The sequence below is a fragment of the Maylandia zebra genome, linkage group LG7 (assembly GCF_041146795.1).
Source record: "Maylandia zebra isolate NMK-2024a linkage group LG7, Mzebra_GT3a, whole genome shotgun sequence".
NCBI lineage: Eukaryota > Metazoa > Chordata > Actinopteri > Cichliformes > Cichlidae > Maylandia > Maylandia zebra.
In genome coordinates this window covers 25,673,079-25,688,882 of record NC_135173.1, presented here as the reverse complement: position 1 = coordinate 25,688,882, position 15,804 = coordinate 25,673,079, and the positions used below count along the sequence as shown (strand labels likewise).

Below are 15,804 nucleotides of genomic sequence, written 5' to 3'. Positions count from 1 at the left end.
CCAAAGACGCTCCACCCATGACATGGCGCGTTCAGGTCTCGTTTTTTTAGGTCAAAAGCACAACACATACAGTTTGCAGAATATTTCCGTGGTTTATGAATTTGGTATGTTCTACCCGATATTTTTACGCAGTCTTTCCTCTTTGTTGTTTAACACAATATGCTATGCTCGTTTTTTATATTTGTACGACACGTAATTACAGTAAGCCCTTAAATCCTTAATATGACACCAGAGTTTGAATAGAATAATTCAGCAATACTATTTTGTTCACTTTGAGTGATTTTTCTGTATTTGTGAATGGTTTCTGTGCATAAGTATTATCTTGTAAAGATGGTTTCCAGTGAAGATTTATACGTTTACTATTTTAACATGTGTCATGAATGCAACACCAGTCTTTGCTACAGAACACGGGTTGTTTTTTGTTTTCGTTTTAGCTTAACGCTGCAGATGAAAGGTTCAATTCTGTTATGCGTTTAACGAAACTCATTGTTTATTTTTGACCTCGGAAACCATAAAGTACGACGTGAATTCAGCTTACTGAAAAAAAGTGTTGAGCTATTATATCTGAGTTCGATAGGCCAGGTCTGAACGAGTTGCTGGACGCGCAGTGCTGTGTTGACAGTCATGGAGGTGCAGATGAGCGGGTTAGTTCAAATTTCCTTCAGACAACTTTAGCATTTTTACTCAACACACACAATGGCGTCTGTTATGGTAAGTATATTTGTTTTAAAACTTGCGTTAAAAGAAATGTGCTAAACTTTGTGTACATAACGTCATATGGCGCTAATATTAGCCGAGTCGGCAAGTTTCTTTTAGCTACGTCTGCTAAGAGGATTTACTGATTGGGCTGTCACACGGGGTCCTCTATATTAACTTATTAAAGCATCGCTTACACCTGCCTTTCTTCAGCTTCGCCAAGCGTAATGTTTGTAGTGTCGGACGACCACGCAGCAAAGCAGGGAAGTAAAGACTACCACGCTTATCCAGCAGTAGACTTGAGTCTGAGCAAGTTGTCCCTAACGACACGAAAAGAGTGAAAGTGTTCATGAAGCAGAGCAACGCCAGAGTGTCATTCGAAAATCAAAGTCAAATGTTTTACTATAATCGCTGAGTTTTCCTAGTTCGAAGAAGTTAGAAATTATTTATTGTTTACACAGCCTACTTTCCTGTCAAGATGATTTTTTTTTTAAAAACAATGCACGCAGATTTTTCTACACTAATTGAGCTTTGTAATTGAAGGAGGATCCTACGTTGGAGAGGCACTTTAAGGGACACAAAGATGCTGTCACTTGTGCAGACTTCAATCCGAACCGCAAACAACTGGGTAACCCTTACTTTTCAAATGCAGACATGCTTTTAACATCATGCATATATTTGCTCTAGTCTTGTGTCATTCTTTTGACCTTGAAATAACGTTATAAAAAAGAGAAAGAGCATGTTGACATTGCTAGGTATTTCAAATTTTTATTGATAATATTTTAACTAAAATGAACAGATTTAAGCTATTTTTTTAGAACTAGGCAAGTAATATTGAAACCACCTATCCTGTGTTCCAAAAAGGGCTGTTTTAATGGGTGGACATTTAACCTGAACGTGTCCAATTTTTCCTATGTTTTTGCATTATTTCTCTAACAAAGGCCATCTGTACTGATTGTACTGACGGGAGTTTCATTTCACTTTTTGTTTGAAATGTGTCCATGTGTCTTTGTTACCTTTTGTCCCTCCAGCCTCAGGGTCATTAGATAAAAACTTGATGATATGGAATTTGGCTCCCAAAGCGAGGGCCTTTCAATTTGTTGGGCACCAGGATGTGATCACTGGGGTGCAATTCTCTCCATCTAGCAATCTGGTGGCTTCTTCTTCCAAGGACAGAACAGTCAGACTGTGGACACCTTCAATGTAAGCATCAGTCACTTTATCCAAGACATGTTTAACCTGTGAATTAAAACTCGGTCCAATAACATGCAGTTTGGTGTATAAATTAATGTCTTGCAGAGATTTGGCAACAAAAATAAAATGGCTGTATTTAGTTATTTTCTGTGCATCTCATAGGAAAGGCGAGTCGACAGTGTTCAAAGCCCACACAGCTGCTGTACGCAGTGTTGCCTTCTCCCATGATGGCCAGAGACTGGTGACAGCATCAGATGACAAGTCTGTTAAAGTGTGGAGTGTTCACCGGCAGTGCTTCATCTACTCCCTCAATCAGCACACTAACTGGGTGCGCTGTGCTAGGTACCAAAGACCACATAAATCCCTATAGTCTATTTTCATGCAGTTGTGTTATAACTTACTTGACATTTGGTTTGTATGTTTGAGCTCGTTTGAATTTCCAATATAGTCAAAGAAGTTAATATGTTACATAGAGTTGTGATTAAAAGTTTACATACAGCTCATTGGCATAAATCTGAGCAAACCTTTTAGTCTTTTAGTGATTTCTTTGAACTGTTCTTTTTCCCAATCCACTCAGGGTTAGAGAAGACCAATATTTATTTGAATGTCATTCAGAAAGTTGCACATCAACCAGATATTTTTGGTAGTCATCAACAAAGATGTTTCACCACTCTTCCTGAGTTCATTTAAATTTGCTTGTTTTTTGGCACAGACCTGGATTTTTAGGGGAAGGTGACAACTTTTCAGTTGTGTGAGGTCGTGACTTAATGTTGGCCTGCTTTATCCATTCTAAAACAAGCTTTGTTGTGTGTTTGCAATCATTTTCCTGTTGGAATACCTAATTGCGGAGTTGCAGAAATTGGAGGTAGCCCTCCTTCTTCATTTTTTACTTTTATCTACTTTTTGCAGTCTAAGAGTACAGCCGGCAGCAAAATGGCCCCATAGCAGGATGATACCACCACCATGCTTGTGCAAAATTGTTTGAACTGAGGATTTTGGAATCTGCAGTTGTGTAGAAATGGATCCATGACATTCTCATTGGATCTTAACTTGGACTTTTCCCATTGTTCTTAATATTGATCAGTTCAATAAGTGCTGTCAAAAAAGTCCATTTGTAGTTAATAGGTAAGTTAATAGGTTTTGGTCTTTTTAAGTTAGAAAACATTGTAGAACCTTCAGCATCCCCTTATTAAAATATTTAAGTGATTAGGTGTATATATTTAAGCCTGTATGTGTACTTCTGTACACTTAAAAATGAATCCAAAATAAATGTATACCCAGTTCTGTTTTTTTGCCTTAATTTAATCTGTTTGCTGTACAATCATTCCACCCTGGAAAAAGAATAGTTCAAAGCAGACATTAAAAACCCAGAATTGAGAGTATTGAGGAAAAACATTGAGCAAACGTCTGATCATAACTGTATAAACAACTCACTGATCAACTGAGTGTTTTTAACTATATGAGTGTGAAACAGCACAGTACTGCAAAAAGTGGATTTGAACTTTTTCTGTATTATCGTTGTGTGTTTATTTCCTGTAGATTTTCTCCGGATGGCAGAATCATAGCTTCCTGTGGGGATGACCGGACTGTCCGGCTTTGGGACACATCTACCAAACACTGCATCAACTGTTTGACCGACTGTGGAGGGTAAAATCTCTCCAAAAACTGATCTAGTGTTCTCTTTTCTCAATATGTTTCATATAAGTTTTGTGCATCAGTTACTTGAAATTCAAAATTCAATTTGTTGTGTTAATACAGTCACATTTTCTCTTTGATGAATTTTGCGCATACACTTTTCAAAAATGTATTAAGCTGCATATTTTTCTTAATGAAGAGATATCCCGATTTGAGGGTATTGGTTGTGTTTGAAAATTTAGAAGCTGGATTGTAAAGTGGTGAAAGGCCAGAACATCATTAGATGTAATTTGATGTGAAAACTAACTCGCCTATTTTTGCTCTCCTATTCATGGCCACTGATTGACTTCTTTTTTTGTTTTTGTTTTTTAAACCCCAGATCAGCAACATTTGTTGATTTCAACTCCAGTGGTACCTGTATTGCATCGTCAGGAGCTGACAGTACTTTGAAAATCTGGGATTTACGGACCAACAAGCTTATTCAGCATTATCGTGGTACGATAATGCTTTTTTTTTTTCTTTCATCTTGTATAAACAAGTGTCTAAAATATCCTACAGTTAAGACTTTAATTGCATTTCTAGATTACTAGGTATACAATTAATTCACCTGATTTAAGTTTTCATTTAAAATTCAATTTTATATGTGTATTTTTGTGGTTGTGGCTTATTTTTTGTACAATTGGATCAGTTCATAGTGCAGGAATCAACAGTTTTTCCTTCCACCCATCCAACAACTATGTGATAAGTGGTTCGAATGATGGCACTATTAAGATATTGGACCTGTTGGAAGGGCGTCTGATCTACACTCTTCATGGGCACAAGGTGATGCTTAAAGAAATGTCCATTTTATTAGTTCTTCATAGTGTTTGATTGTAGTCTTTGACATTCTTTAATATATTTTATTAGGGTGCTGTGATCACTGTGGCCTTTTCCAGGGCTGGAGATGTCTTTGCCTCAGGAGGAGCTGACAGTCAGGTTCTGCACGATGACTGAACAATGAATTACCCAAATCATTCGAGGTCATATCTTTACTGTTGGAAAATGTGCTGAATTTGGGTCATGTGGTTGCATCTTGGTTGCTTAGGTGCTGCTGTGGAAGACTAACTTTGACAGCAGGTCATATCAGGATGTCTTACTTCAACACAGCCGGAGGTCGACACCAGATCCCCCACCCCACCTGTCTGACATTCATCCCAGGGGACCACACCTTCATCACCCACAGCCTACAGCCATTCAGGTCAGTCTTGTTTCACTTCATTAATACTAACAGACCATCAAAACTCTGTGCTATTAAACATTTTTTTAGACATTTGCCATTTTGATATAAACAGCAGATGTAAACATTTAAAGATCGTACTTTGTTTGGAAGGCACAGTGCTTGCTGCTTAATTACATGTTTTGTTGCCAGGTCAGTCCAGCAGTAAAAGACACCAGATCAACTGAGCCACATGTCATACAGCTGGGACAGTCTGTCCATGGCAACATGGTAAGCTAATGCAGATTTCAACACATCTAAACCGTAGGATATTTAGTCGGGTGTCTATGTAGATTATTATTTAGTGTGTGCATAAAAATGACTTGAAACACAAACATATTGAAATACAGAAACAGCAATATTTAACTACTACTCAAGATACTGATGAAAAATGTTCTTATAGTGTCTATGAGAACATTTTATAGACGACTTAAACTAATTCATACTTGTATCATTTGGAGGGGATGCGCATATCACCACCAGGTGGCAGTGCAGACCAGTGTTTAGTTTTGAAATCCTGAAGCTTTTCTAAAACTTGCTTCAGCGGATGTTAAGGATGCTGTGATGTATATCATTGTTTTATTTATTTTTGCTTTGTGTTTACGATTAGAATGACTGTAAACTGTTCATAAACAGGCTGTAGTATAATGGTGCAGTGTACACAAATACTGTAAGTAGACAAAGTAGGTTAATATCATGATTAAAAATAAACTGTAGATTAGATGGAGGCTTCCTGATTGTGATGGATGCATACCAGTTTGATAAGCGTGAAAATCATGGGCCAAAGTCTCCTCTTTAATGTTTGTCTTATGATTCCTCAATTCTGCATAAATGGGAAGAAATGTTAATGAAGATGAGTAGTAATGCACATTTTCACAGAACTGAGACCGACTGATTTTGATTTGATTGTGCGGCAAAATACCTCATCCACTGTTACGTCAAAGACTGCACAGTGCTTGATTTTAAATCGAGGCTTTAGATTATTGTGAGAATTGGATGTGGATTTCAAACAGAATAGTTTAAAGGCAGGAAATTTAATTTCTAGACTAGAATCCAAGAATGACTCTTCCTCAATCCTCTGAATCCATTGCATGCATTATTATGCACTAGTTTTAATCACTGCACCATGATGTCACCCAAAATTTATACATGTACGTCAGTTTTATCGTTGCCAAAAATGGCAAGATGAATGAATGTCACACACAGACACAGCTTCTGACTTATTATAATATATCATCACTTTTCAGTGGCTTCTGCAGGTTGTCTTTGCATGAATGCATGTGCATATTTATGAGCATTGAATGAGCATTTACAGCGTGTGAATGTGCTAGTGATTTCCCAGTCGTTTGTGTGTGTTTGTGGTCGTGCTCCAGGGGTTTGTACATGACATGAGTCACTAGGTGTGTGTGTGTGTGTGTGTGTGTGTGTGTGTGTGTGTGTGTGTGTGTGTGTGTGTGTGTGTGAGAGGGCCATTCCTGTTTAAATTGGTTCAGAGCAGGGAGCCCTCAGTGCTACTCCTCCTGTCAGCTCTCATCTCCTGATAGCCATCTCTTAGAAACCTCATCTTTCCTCCCCCTCTGCCTTGTCCTCTTTTCCTCTCGTCTTCCCTTCTGGTTAGTTTCTTTGGTCTCTCACTGTTGTAGATGTCCTCAGAGAGATTTCCCTTCCGCTCTGTGTCCATGTTTCCCCTTCATCGCCCTAATGGGCCCAAGTAAAAACGAAAATAGAGAGAACGAGAGTGAGAGAGTGAGAGAAAATGACTGGGACATGCAAGTTGCCTGAGGTGGCTACATGGGTGGCCCCATGGGAAGGTTGCTATACTCTGGCCTTCCTGCTACCATTGGTAACCTCCCTGTCTATAATTTAGGGCCATCTCCTCTTATCACTTATGCTTTATTAGCTTTTTTGACTAATGGCCTTTAAACCTGCTAGTATTCACTTTGGTTTGCTTTTATTCTGAGTGTGTATTAGTTCCCTGGAGAGAATCTGACTGAGCTGCAAACATTCAAGTGTTTAAGGGGAAAACAACAATGTTATTCACACTTGAATAACATTGTTGTTTTCCCCTCTTTCGAAATATTTTTTTTAACTGGTGAAAATGTTTGTAGTTTTGCAAAAGTGCTTACAAAACTATACAATTCTGCATGATTACCTTCAGGATGTTTGTATGGAAGTGCAGGTGTCAGTAATGACATGATCACTCTCCTGGGGCATCAGCTGTTTCGTCTTCCTCTTTTACATGACTAATTCTGAGCGCTGAGCTAGCAGCACTAGCAGGATAAGGTTTTGAGCAAAAATTCAGTCAGAATCTGGGCCATTCTCTGTTTTGTAGCAACTATCAGCTGACATTAAAAAACTTTGATAGACACACCAGTTTCACAAAATGATGTATCTAATCATCATCAGCTGCCATCTGCTGGTTGTCTCTGTATGATTGAGGAGGCTATAAGTATGAACATCTTGTTTCAAAGTTCTGTTTCTAACATGGTAACTTTATCCATTACGTTTCCGACTAAACGTGGAATTTGTTCAGGGACTGGGTCTCATATTTGTCTGGAAACCACACACTCTAAAAAATATTCATGGTGTTTGTAGATAGAACTTAACAAAAAAGCATTTTTCTACTTAAAAAAGTAAGTTGTCTACATGTACACGTTTCAGTGAGTTGACTAATCAATGTTAAAAGTCAGTGCAACACAGAAATTAATAAACACCTCCTTAACTTAAATGTTTTAGTATATTGAACAAAATACTTTTGTCATCAATCAACAAAAGAAAATATTAAGTTTGTGTAACATGTAAAAGTGAGTTGGAACATCCTTCGTGTTTGAACTGCCCATAACTGGACCATAACGAAAAAATAATTACAACTGCCATAAAAAAGAAGAAACGGAAAAAAACAGAGGTTGGCACCACTACCTGGTAAGTTTCTTGTTTTATACTCTTTTATAAATATGTACTAGTTACAGGAATTCATTGCGTAAGTTTAGTCTGACAATGGCAGCTACATGATGTGAATTGACACTCTGTGTTATGCTAGTTGTTACTCTATAAAAGTAAAAGCATTTGTATTTTTTCCTGTTATTAATGAAATCTGTCAATTAAATCTGTCACTCTGGTGGTTACCTTGGTTAGCCATAGATGTGTATGAGACCATGCATACAGCAGAGGGTAACCCCGTAGCATATGTTCGTATCATCACAGGCGTAGCAGTTGTCTTCATTCTTATCACTTTGTGGGAGTAGAGGTGTGTTTCACCTAGACTGTATTCGGTGAGTTAACTAAGCATTGAATTCTAAATAGATTAATTACAAGTTATATTTGTACACTTTAAATTTGATGGTTTTAATCATAGTTTAACTTTAGCAACTTTACTATGCTAAAGTTGTTAGCTAGCTTTCTTTTAGCTAGCAAACGTTCCTCGCAAATATGAGAGTACATTGTCAATTTTTCCACTTATACTTAAAGTTTGTCACTTGTCAGGGTGCATTTGGTTAGCTGATAGACCTTGCAGACAGCAGAGCATGTTCAATTTGAACCTGTATATGTTCAAATTAACCAGTCAGCAGCTGCCTGCATTTTTATCATGGTGTCAGAGTAAATTTGTGTTTCGACGGTCTTGGGTGAGGTAACTAATTACTGACAGAGTGAAATGTGGGGAATTTATGCCAGAGTATTTATGTGAGTAAAAGTATTTCTATCAAATGTATTGATATTTTAAGCTCGAATGTGAAATATGCCTGAGGTTAAAGTTAGTTGACCTAGCAAGAAAAAACAAAATTGTGTGTGTGCACACGAATTGCTTTCGTTACCTTCTGTAATTGTAAGCATAATGTGAAGTGTGGTATTGTGGCATGTCAACAGTGGTCTTCAAATAATTAAAAAGAAAATTCTCTCACACATATGGATATGACACAATTTTTCCAATTTTAAACTACAGTCTGTAGATTTATTTTATTATTTTTGGATTCATCTTTTCAGTGTTTCATTGTAGTGTTTTAGAGAAGGTTTTATACTTAAAATAACTTGTTTACTCAAAAGCCTCGATAAGTCTTTGCATTACCAAAAGTTGCAATAAATTTCAAAATGCACTGGACTTGCAAAATTTGCAAATTTGAAACACCAAGAAGGAATCAGCTCTTAAAGCATTACAGGCTTAGACATAGCCAAGGTGAACTATTTATGCCTTGTCTATACTGGGATTGTTACTGCTCATTTAAAACATGGAATAGCTTGCGAACCCATTTATCAAGGAGGTAGGAGGTATATTCCACCACGAGTAAAATTCAAAAGCTAAATTCTGTTTTGTTTTTTTGGTTTCCTTTTTATATAGGTACCTCAATGTCTCATCCTGCTAAACTTCGGATCATACTCAAAGAGCATAACATTCGAAAACTGGACTTACCACATGGAATCCCTGGAACAGTGGAAGAACTTGAATCTATTGTGAAAGAGACTTTTGAGATTGATGGGAAGTTTACTTTGCACTATAAGGATGCTGACTTTGGAGAAGAATATTTTTCTCTGACATCAACAGGTGATATCAAGGACAAGGACACACTTAAGGTGGTTCAGATTATTGAACCTCTCACAATTACTCTGACATTTAGTGATGTAGACAGTTCCTTCAAATCTGCATCAGAGACCTTGGTCAATGCTTCAGCAATTTCAGAGACATCAGTCTCAGAGACATCAAGTGTGTCCTGTGGCACCAGTTGCTCATCTGGATCTCAGGATACAGTCATTCTTTCCTCACCTGAACATTTGAGTCGGCGTTTACAGCGCTGGCCTACCAATTTTTCTGTTCCTCGCTTTGCTTATGACACAGAGCTTTTACTTGCTTCAGGAAATGAAACTTTCAAAAAGGATGGAACTAAACTTAACTTTACTCCACTTCTTCCAGACATCCTTGAGAAACTGGCTGAAACGATCTTTCAGTATGTTGCCTACCCAACATCTGCACAATTAGCAGATGTAGCTGAAGCACTTGTTCAACAACATCCTTGCCTTAAAGAACCGGGATCCTATAATGGATGCTATGGATGGCAACAAAGACTGAAATATAAAATGGGCAATTACAGAAGTAAACTCAGAGGGCTTGGGTGCCCTGAGCTGGATGTGAACTCTCTCAAAAGAAAGCAAGCACATGAGAAGACACCTTCAAAGAATCTCAAAAAGCCAAGAAAGGCTGAGGTGAACTATTTGCCACCTCACCCACAAGGAGAAACAGAGGAAAGCTTGGAAAAGGAAAGATTGGAACTTCTTGATGAAGTGAAGAAGAGGAACAACTATCGGATCATCAGTGAAAAAATGGCCAAAACATTCTCGAATCGCAGACAGGAAGTTGTTAATCTGGCACTACCTGTGAATGATTTCAGAAGTAGATGGCCTGCGCTTTTTGATGCAGCACAGGTGATTTTATTAAATAATTTATAGGATAACTTATAATTGTGACATTGTGCATTACATTAACACATTGTGCTTTTAATTGTGTCTTTTTTTTTATTTTTTACAGATAAATGATGAATTCCAAAGGATCACCACTGTTAACTTGGAAACAACATTCATGGCAAAACTGGACCAGTATTCCACAAGAATAATGTCCCTGGTCTCTTCAAAAGGCGGTGCTGCAAAAATTAAGATTGAGCGCATCAGGAACATGTTGCAAGAGGTAAAAAAAAAGAAGCTGAATATAATTGATAATCTTACACACCTTAAAAGTTAATTATCTAATTCATTATCGCAGGAGCATTGTTGGCTATCTTTTACTGAAGAGTGAAAAAGTGAACATCAGAGGTGGACAGAGTAAAAATTTGCTAAAGAAAACATTACTCAAAATATATTTGTCTGTTTTCTTTGTTGTAAGAGTCAAGGCTATAGTGATGTATTTGTAACTTGGAAACTCAGATTGAAGAGAAAAAGTAAAACTCAGATGCATAAGTATTTTGCACCTCATAAGTGAGATGAAAAGACATTAATGTAACTTTTGGTCACATAATTGCAAACTGAGGTGGGTAAATTTAAATAGGTACTTTCCATGTCACATGTAACTTGACAATACATTAAGGTAAGTATGGGTCATATTACAAATAATGTGAGGAGAAAAAACTGAGGTAATAATTTGGAGTGTTACAAGTATCTTCATCAACTGCACAATAAACGTTTATGAGGAAGACAAGTTACACAAATACATTAAAGAGGGTAGATAGGAGCTTTTAATGTTTTAATCACATCATTACAAGACTTGTCCACAGGTGGCTTTTTCCAGTTCTGCATCACATATCTCACATATAACTATTATAGTTGAATCCATAGAACTCAACAAAAACTGTTTGAAATAGTCTCCAAATCTAGGTTATATTTACTTTCACTCACCTTATCCTACTGCTAGCAAAGGGTGCATTGAAAGCAGGGCAGTATGTAACAGATTAAATTAAAGTTATAAAAATTAAATTGTTTATTTGTTAAAAATTCATCCATCCATCCATCCATTTTCATCCGCTTTGTCCGGGGCCGGGTCGCGGGGGCAGCAGCCTAAGCAAAGAGGCCCAGACCTCCCTCTCCCCAGCCACCTCCTCCAGCTTATCCGGGGGAATACCAAGGCGTTCCCAGGCCAGCCGAGAGATATAATCTCTCCAGCGTGTCCTGGGTCCCGGTGGGACATGCCTGGAACACCTCACCCAGGAGGCGCCCAGGGGGCATCCTTGTCAGATGCCCGAACCACCTCAGCTGGCTCCTTTCGATGTGGAGCAGCAGCTGCTCTACTCTGAGCCCCTCCCAGATGGCCGAACTTCTCACCCTATCTCTAAGGGAGAGGCCAGCCACCCTTCGGAGGAAGCTCATTTCTGCCGCTTGTATCCGCGATCTCGTTCTTTCGGTCACTACCCACAGCTCGTGGCCATAGGTGAGGGTAGGGACGTAGATCGACCGGTAAATTGAGAGCTTCGCTTTTACACTCAGCTCCCTCTTCACCACGACGGACCGGTGCAGCGTCCGCATTACTGCAGCTGCAGCCCCAATCCGTCTGTCGATCTCCGGCTCCCTTCTCCCATCACTCGCGAACAAGACCCCGAGATACTTGAACTCCTCCACTTGGGGCAGGAACTCATCCCCGACCCGGAGTGGGCACTCCACCCTTTTCCGGCTGAGAACCATGGCCTCAGATTTGGAGGTGCTGATCCTCATTCCCGCTGCTTCACACTCGGCTGCGAACCGCTCCAGTGCGAGCTGGAGGCCCTCACCCGATGAAGCCAACAGAACCACATCATCTGCAAAAATCAGAGATGAGATTCTGAGGCCACCAAAGCGAAAGCCCTCCGCCACTTGGCTGCGCCTAGAAATCCTGTCCATAAAAATTATGAACAGAACCGGAGACAAAGGGCAGCCCTGGCGGAGCCCATCACCCACCGGGAACGAGTCCGACTTATTGCCGGCAATGCGAACCAAGCTCTTGCAACGGTTGTATAGGGATCGAATGGCCCGTAGCAATGGGCCAGACACCCCATATTCCCGCAACACCTCCCACAGGACACCCCGAGGGACACGGTCGAATGCCTTCTCCAAGTCCACAAAACGCATGTAGACTGGTTGGGCAAACTCCCATGCACCCTCAAGTATCCTGGAGAGGATAAAGAGGTGGTCCAGTGTTCCGCGACCAGGACGAAAACCGCATTGTTCCTCCTGTATCCGAGGTTCGACTAACGGACGAACTCTCCTTTCCAGCACCCTGGCATAGACTTTCCCAGGGAGGCTGAGGAGTGTGATCCCCCTGTAGTTGGAACACACCCTCCGGTCCCCTTTCTTGAAGATGGGGAGCACCACCCCGGTCTGCCAGTCCACAGGTACTGCCCCTGATCTCCACGCAACATTGCAGAGGCGTGTCAACCAGGACAGCCCTACAACGTCCAGAGCCTTCAGGAACTCGGGGCGGACCTCATCAACACCAGGGGCTCTGCCACCAAGGAGTTGTTTAACTGCCTCAGTGACCTCGCCCCCGGAAATTGGCGGGTCATTCCCCTCATCCCCAGACTCTGCTTCCTCCTCGGAAGACGTGTCAGTGGGATTAAGGAGGTCCTCGAAGTATTCCTTCCACCGCCTGACAATTTTCTCAGTCGACGTCAGCAGCGCTCCGCCAGCACTATACACAGTGCAGGTAGAGCACCGCTTTCCCCTCCTGAGACGTCTGACGGTTTGCCAGAATCTCTTCGAGGCAGTCCGAAAGTCTTTTTCCATGGCCTCTCCGAACTCCTCCCACACCCGAGTTTTTGCTTCAGCCACTGCCCGAGCCGCATTCCGCTTGGCCTGTCGATACCTGTCGGCTGCCTCCGGAGTCCCACAGGCTAACCAAGCCCGATAGGACTCCTTCTTCAGCCTGGTGGCTCCCTTCACCTCTGGTGTCCACCATTTGGTTCGGGGATTACCACCACGGCAGGCATCAACCACCTTGCGGCCGCAGCTCAATGCAGCAGCTTCGGCAATGGAGACGCTGAACATGGTCCATTCGGACTCAATGTCCCCAGTCTCCCTCGGAATGCTGTTGAAGCTCTGCCGGAGGTGTGCGTTGAAGATCTCGCGGACTGGGGCCTCTGCTAGACGTTCCCAGCACACCCTCACTACGCGTTTAGGTGCACCAGGTCTGTCCAGCGTCTTCCCCCGCCACCTGATCCAACTCACCACCAGGTGGTGATCAGTTGACAGCTCAGCCCCTCTCTTTACCCGAGTGTCCAGAACATATGGTCGCAGGTCTGCTGATACGATTACAAAATCGATCATCGACCTACGGCCTAGAGCATCCTGGTGCCACGTGCACTTATGGACACTCTTATGTTCGAACAGGGTGTTCGTTATGGCCAAACTGTGATTAGCACAGAAGTCCAATAACAGAGCACCGCTCGGGTTCAGATCAGGGAGGCCGTTCCTCCCAATCACGCCCCTCCAGGTCTCGCTGTCGTTACCCACGTGAGCTTCGAAGTCCCCCAGCAGGACAACAGAGTCTCCAGGTGGAGCACCCACCAGCACCCCCCCCCCCCCCCCCAGGGACTCTAAGAAGGCTGGGTACTCTGAACTGCCACTCGGCGCATAAGCGCAGATGACAGTCAGGACCCGTTCCCCGACCCTAAGGCGCAGGGAACAAACCCTCTCGTCCACCGGGAAAAACCCCAACGTACCGGCAGCAAGCCGAGGGGATATTAGGATACCCACCCCAGCCCGCCGCCTCTCACCAGGGGCAACTCCAGACTGAGACAGAGTCCAGCCCCTCTCCAGGAGACTGGTTCCAGAGCCCAAGCCATGTGTAGAGGTGAGCCCGACTATATCTAGGCGGTACCTCTCAACCTCACGCACTAACTCAGGCACCTTCCCCACCAGAGAGGTGACATTCCATGTCCCTATTGCCAGTCTTGGCAGCCGGGGGTCAGTCCGCCAGGGCCTCCGCTCCTGGCCGCCACCCGGCACACAATGCACCCGACCCCTATGGCGCCTCCTGCGGGTGGTGGGCCTGCGGGAGGATGGGCCCATGTCTCCTCTTCGGGCTGTGCCCGGCCGGGCCCCATGGACTAAGGCCCGGCCACCAGACGCTCGCCCTTGGGCACCCTCCCCGGGCCTGGCTCCAGGGCGGGGCCCCGGTAACCCTATCCCGGGCAGGGTAAACTGTTCCCTCGATGTCCTTTTCATAAGGGTCTTATGAATCGCTCTTTGTCTGGTCCCTCACCCAGGGCCAATTTGCCATGGGAGACCCTACCAGGGGGCAAAAGCCCCCAGACAACATAGCCCCTGGGATCCCTGTGACACACAAACCCCTCCACCACGATAAGGTAGCGATTCAAGGAGGGGTATTTGTTAAAAACAAAAATGAAATCAATAATTAGCAAAACGCTAGTCCTATAAATGTAATATGTTTGACTTTTCGCCTAGTAAACTTTTTTTATTCTCCAGAGTTTGGTGGAAACAAGAAGAGGGGTCGCAATCCGTTGCCTGATGGTGTATCTGAAAGAGAAAGAAGAGGATCTCTTCAGAGAACAGCTGGTAGGTAAATATCACATTGTTTTGTGTTATATTTTTAAATAGCACATAAAATACCGACATGTTTCTTTTTAACCTACTTGCCAGGATGGTGAAGAACAGTTCCCAGAAGAAGTGGTAAAGATCGTAGTCACCAGACGTGCAGCAGTGTCTCTTCCAGCCGTCGCTAAAATTGTGATTGAAGGAACAGCTGTCCTGGAAGACCTTGATGTGCCCAGAGCGTGTGCCTTAATGATGGGACTTACAGTGGGGCAAAAAAGTATTTAGTCAGCTACCGATTGTGCAAGTTCCCCCACTTAAAATGATGACAGAGGTCAGTAATTTGCACCAGAGGTACACTTCAACTGTGAGAGACAGAATGTGAAAAAAAAATCCATGAATCCACATGGTAGGATTTGTAAAGAATTTATTCATAAATTAGGGTGGAAAATAAGTATTTGGTCACCTCAAACAAGGAAAATCTCTGGCTCTCACAGACCTGTAACGTCTTCTGTAAGAAGCTTTTCTGTATAAAAGACACCTGTCCACAGCCTCGAACAGTCAGACTCCAAACTCCGCCATGGCCAAGACCAAAGAGCTTTCGAAGGACACCAGGAAAAGTATTGTAGACCTGCACCAGACTGGGAAGAGTGAATCTACAATAGGCAAGCAGCTGGGTGTGGAAAAAATCAATTGTGGGAGCAATCATCAGAAAATGGAAGACATACAAGACCACTGATAATCTCCCTCGATCTGGGGCTCCACGCAAGATCTCATCCCGTGGGGTCAAAATGATCATGAGAACGGTGAGCAAAGATCCCAGAACCACACGGGGGGACCTGGTGAATGACCTGCAGAGAGCTGGGACCAAAGTAACAAAGGTCACCATCAGTAACACACTACAACGGCAGGGAATCAAATCCCGCAGTGCCAGACGTGTTCCGCTGCTGAAGCCAGTGCATGTCCAGGCCCGTCTGAAGTTTGCCAGAGAGCACATGGATGATACAGCAGAGGATTGGGAGAAT

The 15,804-nt window shown here is 42.4% G+C and overlaps 2 protein-coding genes across 5 annotated transcripts in view; both read left to right on the top strand.

Annotated features, from left to right (window-relative positions):
* The first annotated feature begins 224 nt into the window (after positions 1-224).
* Positions 225-15,804, top strand: part of poc1b (POC1 centriolar protein B) — a 55,259-nt gene continuing 39,679 nt past the window's right edge. Inside the window, exons 1-10 of one of the 4 annotated variants that reach the window (XM_004556323.3) lie at positions 225-711; positions 1,240-1,324; positions 1,728-1,899; positions 2,053-2,232; positions 3,430-3,537; positions 3,905-4,020; positions 4,214-4,347; positions 4,432-4,500; positions 4,610-4,762; positions 4,934-5,011. In XM_004556323.3, the coding sequence (XP_004556380.1) occupies positions 697-711; positions 1,240-1,324; positions 1,728-1,899; positions 2,053-2,232; positions 3,430-3,537; positions 3,905-4,020; positions 4,214-4,347; positions 4,432-4,500; positions 4,610-4,762; positions 4,934-5,011 (1,110 nt within the window). In that variant the 5' untranslated portion in view covers positions 225-696. The remainder of the gene's footprint in view (positions 712-1,239; positions 1,325-1,727; positions 1,900-2,052; positions 2,233-3,429; positions 3,538-3,904; positions 4,021-4,213; positions 4,348-4,431; positions 4,501-4,609; positions 4,763-4,933; positions 5,012-15,804) is intronic. The other 3 variants (XM_004556324.6, XM_004556322.5, XM_076886137.1) reach the window with 3 other exon arrangements.
* Positions 8,672-15,067, top strand: LOC112435094 (sterile alpha motif domain-containing protein 3-like). The gene is made up of 4 exons (XM_076887019.1): positions 8,672-10,192; positions 10,296-10,451; positions 14,714-14,803; positions 14,888-15,067. Exons 1-4 carry the CDS (start codon positions 9,122-9,124, stop codon positions 15,065-15,067), a joined length of 1,497 nt encoding a protein of 498 aa, XP_076743134.1. The 5' UTR covers positions 8,672-9,121.